Raw genomic sequence first — 5,647 nt, 5'->3', positions numbered from 1 at the left:
ATTTGCTGTCACCTAAAAAAAATTAATCCTCCAATAACTCTCCATTATTGGTGGCGTAATCACATGGATTTGTTTTCTTTTTATACATAATTAACACAATTAACATACATGAACAAATGATTAGTGTTAATAAAAACTTCCTTCTTAACCTTGACACACACCAACTGGGTTGGTGCATCTAGCCTAGTAACAAACTCAAAAAAGGGTTAGGTTGAGCAAAAACAACTAAGATAATTAGTTATTTTAAAAAAAATTATTTTATGTCCGGACAACAAAGTATAAAAATTGTTTACTTTTACTTTGCATAAAATATTTATCTTAGAATCCTTTTATTTTTCTCCAATCAAATTTTAATTATAATTTATTTGAATAATTCATGAGAATCAGTTATCAATCCTACTGTACAAATTATAGTATTACCATAAAAAAATATTTTTCACTTTACCTTTACTGTAAATAATTAATTGATTATTTAGTCAAAACATACTATTAGGAGGGGAAAAAAGAAGAAGAAAGAAACAGGAAAGGAAAAGGAAAAGCGACCTTGCCATCCTAATAAGGATCACACGATCTTAAAACCCACATAAAGTCCTCAAATCGAACGGGTAAAGAGAAAAAGTTCGTGGTCTCAATTTACGTCTATTTATTTTTTTGTTAGTTTTGAGAAGGCCCCTTGAACAAGCAAAATTAAGCACAAAAGCCCAACCCTCTCTCTCGCTGTTGGTCTCTCCTATTTGGCATTCGCAGATCGATTACGAAGGTAGGGTTTTTCCTGTTTGAGGTTTAATTTTATTTCCCCTTCCCTCACCCCTCTTTGATTCATTGTATGTTGACATATAAGAATCTTGTCGTTGTCAAAACTTTGGTTGGATGATCTGATGCCGTTTAGTCAATAGTGTGTGTGATTTTTGGTTACATGAGAGCTCGTGCACCAGCTATGGTTGTTACTTTACTCGGTGAATATCACATCACATGGGTTGATTCATGGAGGCTTAAAGGTGAAGAGATACTGCTTATGCCTGAACTGAGTTTGTTATGTAAAAAAATAAAAATGAGGTGGGCGTGTGTGAAAGAGACGGAATCTGAGAGAGGGTTTGTTTGTGTGTAAATGTTTAGAGGGAAAAAAAATCAGAGGGTGAGAGAAAGCAGGTTCGTGAAATTCAGAGCTCGGTTTGTTGTGGTGAGGAGAGTCTTGGTTTCTGTATGTTTTAAAAAGAAATGAAAAGAATCAGTTGGGGGAGGTAGTGTGGAAGAAATTGAAAATACCCAATGTCAATCTGTTTTATCGTCCACTGTAGTATTGCATTTTCACGTATATTGTTTTGTTTTTCAGAGGATGGTGCATGAATAGGAAATAGGTGAACATGTTAGATTATTATCATAAGTTCTACCATGCTTGTGTTAGATTTGTAATGTTGGATTAATACCATCTTGTTATTGTAAATTCTACCGTGCTTGTGTTTGATTCATAGTGTTAGATTTTAAATTGTAGTGTTAGATTGTTAGATCCACAAATGTGTTAAAAGTGGTGAACAGTAATCAGGGCGGGGAAGGAAAAACCCATCCTCGCCCCATTGCCATGCCTACAAACCCCAGTGAGGAGCAAACCGAATGCCTCTTCACTAATTCCCAATATCCCCAACCCCAACCCCAAACCTTTCCCATTCTTTTTACTCTTTCCCTTCATTGTTCTAATTTTTTTCTTCAACCATTTTATGCAGTAATTTCACTGAATCTTATTGAAGATGTTTCTCACAAGGTGAACCTACCCCCTCTTTTGCTGCAAACTTGCATTTCAGGGTTTTTTGTTTAGCAAATGGGTTCTCCTGGAATCTATTAGTTTTTTTTCCCTATTTGTTTATTTTTTTATTTTGTGAGTGAAATAGGACTGAGTATGACCGAGGAGTCAACACCTTTTCTCCTGAAGGCCGTTTATTTCAGGTTGAATATGCAATCGAAGCCATCAAGGTATGTTGTTTCACTCCAATCTTTTTCTTCCATGATTTTTTTATCCATCTGCAAGAAAAAAAAGGGTTTACAACTTTAAGAAAATTTTTATTTGATTTTTTTTTTTCTGTGTTTGTGTTTGTAAATGGGATTTTATTGGATTGCAGCTGGGATCAACTGCAATTGGGTTGAAGACGAAAGAGGGTGTTGTCCTTGCAGTTGAAAAGCGCATCACTTCGCCGCTGCTGGTCTGTTTATTTACTTTTTAATTATGTTAGTAGATTTTTATCATCTTACTTTGACATTTCTACAGATAAATGTGCTGTTAACTATTAACTATCAGTATACAATTTGATGAAACTAAGAAAGAAACATGCTTGTGCAAAATAATACGGAAATTGATTTGCACCTTAATTGATTTAAGCATGAAACTTCTCTTTCAGGAGCCAAGTAGTGTTGAGAAAATTATGGAAATTGATGAGCATATAGGTTGTGCAATGAGTGGATTGATTGCTGATGCTCGAACACTTGTTGAGCATGCACGGGTTGAAACTCAGGTACTGTAAACCTTATAGCAGATATTAAGTAGCTGATTAGCTAATGATTGATATGTTTTGTTTTATTGTTCACAGAATCATAGGTTCTCATATGGTGAACCAATGACTGTTGAGTCCACAACCCAAGCTCTTTGTGATCTAGCCTTGCGTTTTGGTGAAGGTGATGAAGAATCCATGGTGAAGAACCTCCCAGCTTTGATATGCTTGTCTATTTTTGTTTGTTTGCTTGCTTTTGCAGTTATGCTACATCTATTTAGGAAAAAGGGTAAAATAGGTTTTTGGTCCCTCTAAAATTTCTCAAATTTGGTTTTAGTCTTCCAAAAATTTTTGCCATACTTTGACTCTCTAATTTGGAAACTTTTGGTCCTCAAAGTGGTTATAATTAACATTTATTAACGGTTATAATTTATAAACCATATAAAAATATACTTTGAGGATAAAAAATGGAGTATTTCCAAATTAGAGGGATGAAAATAGGACAATTTTTTTGGAGGGCTAAAACCAAATTTGGAAAATTTTAGAGGGACCAAAAACATATTTTACTCTAGGAAAAATAATTTATGAACATTTCTTGTGAAGTTGCTTATTATTTATCTGCTAGAAAAACTGATGCCTTATATATTGCATTTGACAACTGTTGATTGGAGATATAAACAAGTGTTATTTACCTAAAAAATTCAGAATGTACAGATATCCTCATATTGCATCAATTGTTGAGTGCACAATAATTAAATGTGTAATTCTTCGTGTAAGGTGCTTCAGAGTTCAGATTGACTGGTTCAGTAGCACATGCCAATAAAAAATTTTCTTTTGTACAAAATTCTAAATAGCAGTGTTCCTGTTGCAGTAGATCATGATATATATATTTTAACATTCACCATTTCTTTTTTCTTTGGCAGTCTCGACCATTTGGAGTATCTCTTCTCATTGCTGGTCATGATGAGAATGGACCTAGCTTGTAAGTAATTGTTTCATCTATTAGGCAATGGCTACTTGTGGGTAATTTGATGGAGTTGTCCTTTTTGCTAAAAGTTTGCTTGTTTGAATTTATGATATCAGTCATCTTTTTAAATTGACGTTGTTCCTAGTATACTATATTATGTTTTTCTCTGGGGATTAGTGAAGTTACTAAAAAAGGAATTCTGGACACACAAATATTTGAAGAACAATTACAATTTTTCTGGTTGACCATGATCAAAGAGTATCAAGTAACCACTTATCAACTTTATTAACTACTTGGGTGTTTAATGGTTTCTAAGTTGGACATAATTTTGTCAAGAATTCCTTTTTCCTCTAATTTCTCTCTTTTTTCTCCCTGGTTCCTAGAGGATAACTCATCCTCTTTTGCTGTCACTTAATGCCTTTCTCTTATTGTGAGCCTGCTTGTTTAAGCTTAAAATAAGTAATTTTAAGATTGTGTAAAGTGAGTTTTTGTGGAGATTGTTTTAGGAGCTACTCGATATAGTTTCTCAAAATAATATAAAACATTAAAACCTGACCCTTTTCAGATTGTAATTATCTTGAAAAACTTATGGCTTACCCAAACATACTAACATATGACTGAAGTGATTTTCTAAGAAAAAAATCTTAAAAGAATGCACTGTATATTTTGTCTTCCTTTGTCAAAGGAAGTAGAAACTATTATGTTATTTGCAGTACTCCTTTTATGCTTTAAGGAGGATGCTATTTTAAGTTTATTGATGCTGGTCCTCTTTGCATCCTTTTTCATTTTGGACTTCTTACATTTACTGAATTTAAACATTTTGATTTTCAGATATTACACTGATCCATCTGGCACATTTTGGCAATGCAATGGAAAAGCTATTGGTTCAGGGTCAGAAGGTGCTGACAGTTCTCTGCAAGAACAATACAATAAGGTATCAATGATTATATATTGATAGTTTCTAAACCTTATATTCTGTTTATAACAGTAAACTTATAGTTGACTAGGATTTGAAAATGGAAATAGAGTGAAAACATAAAGAAATCAGGAGACACCCATCACTCTTGGCAGGGCTGGTAGAGTAGAATGAAAGCATGCTAATTACAATACCTACCATTATAAATAATGTATCAAAGAGCCAATACTATTTAAATAATATATATTCATTTTATCTGGAATCACAAAATTGTGGTAATTTTGATTGTCAAATTAATGCAACGCCATTCCCAACTTGTTCCTCCATTGTTTTGGAGTTTGTGTATGCACAGAAGAACTATCTTTCGTGCTAGAGTCTTTAAGTGCATGTATGGTTCAATTGTACCTTTAAGTGCATGTTTGGTTCAACTGTACTTTGAAGAAATAATTGCTTCTTTTAGTTTTTAAAAAATAAGTGATTATTTTTGTAAAATTAAGTTTGAACTATAACATGCTGTAAGATGACTTGAAATGAATGCAATTTGGTGCTAATTTATCATGTTGTGCAGGACCTAACTCTTCAAGAAGCTGAGACTATTGCTTTATCCATTTTGAAGCAAGTTATGGAAGAGAAGGTAAGGATAAAATCAGATGCATGTTATGCCAATTGATTGAGGCCCCTCCCCCGAAATGGAATGGAAAATAAGTATAATTGTTTTGTATTTCATCTTAGGTCACTCCCAACAACGTGGACATTGCCAAAGTGGCTCCAACATATCATCTTTATACCCCATCTGAGGTGGAAGCTGTGATAAGTCGTCTATGATTTTCTTTTTGTGACTTTCTGTATTCAACATTTGTGTTTCCTATCATTCCTACCCGTACGTCTAATTATTGAGTATTACGCGGAAACTTTTTTGGTGGATGATGTTTGCATGTGCTACACTTGTGGCCAAGTTGTACACTGTACGAGATTCTGGTGTGTCATATTTGCTGCATTCAGTCTAGTTGAAATTGAGTACTAAAAGGGTTTCAATGATTTTGAGGAGACGATGGAGGAAAAAAAAAAGAATTACACATCTATATGCACATTATGTGTATACTATTGAAAGAAATAGGATTTATTTAATCCTTGCAGTCAAAGAAAATTGCTCACCTCAGTCAAATACTTGATTGGATATTTTCTCTTATAAATTATATTATTTTATCATTAGTTTTAAAAAAACTATTTTTTTTCATTATAAATTTTCAGATTCTATTTTTATATTTATGATATCGAGCTATA

The 5,647-nt window shown here is 33.2% G+C and overlaps 1 protein-coding gene across 2 annotated transcripts; it reads left to right on the top strand.

The window, feature by feature from the left end:
- Window positions 1–607: 607 nt before the first annotated feature.
- LOC114401447 (proteasome subunit alpha type-5-like) lies at window positions 608–5,402 on the top strand. Of its 2 annotated transcripts, none has more exons than XM_028363957.1 (10): window positions 608–760; window positions 1,722–1,759; window positions 1,887–1,968; window positions 2,115–2,195; window positions 2,391–2,504; window positions 2,580–2,681; window positions 3,404–3,462; window positions 4,279–4,381; window positions 4,932–4,997; window positions 5,096–5,402. In XM_028363957.1, the coding sequence occupies exons 2-10, from the start codon at window positions 1,746–1,748 to the stop codon at window positions 5,186–5,188; spliced, it is 714 nt and encodes a 237-aa protein (XP_028219758.1). In that variant the 5' UTR covers window positions 608–760; window positions 1,722–1,745; the 3' UTR covers window positions 5,189–5,402. The 2 variants fall into 2 exon arrangements, with proteins under 2 accessions (XP_028219758.1, XP_028219759.1); XM_028363958.1 differs by lacking the exon at window positions 608–760 and adding an exon at window positions 875–998 and having other exon boundaries at window positions 5,096–5,401.
- Window positions 5,403–5,647: the final 245 nt, after the last annotated feature.

Source organism: Glycine soja, chromosome 20 (genome assembly GCF_004193775.1).
Source record: "Glycine soja cultivar W05 chromosome 20, ASM419377v2, whole genome shotgun sequence".
Classification (NCBI taxonomy): domain Eukaryota; kingdom Viridiplantae; phylum Streptophyta; class Magnoliopsida; order Fabales; family Fabaceae; genus Glycine; species Glycine soja.
The sequence above is the reverse complement of the archived record's forward strand: the minus strand, read 5'-3'. Positions and strand labels throughout refer to the sequence as shown.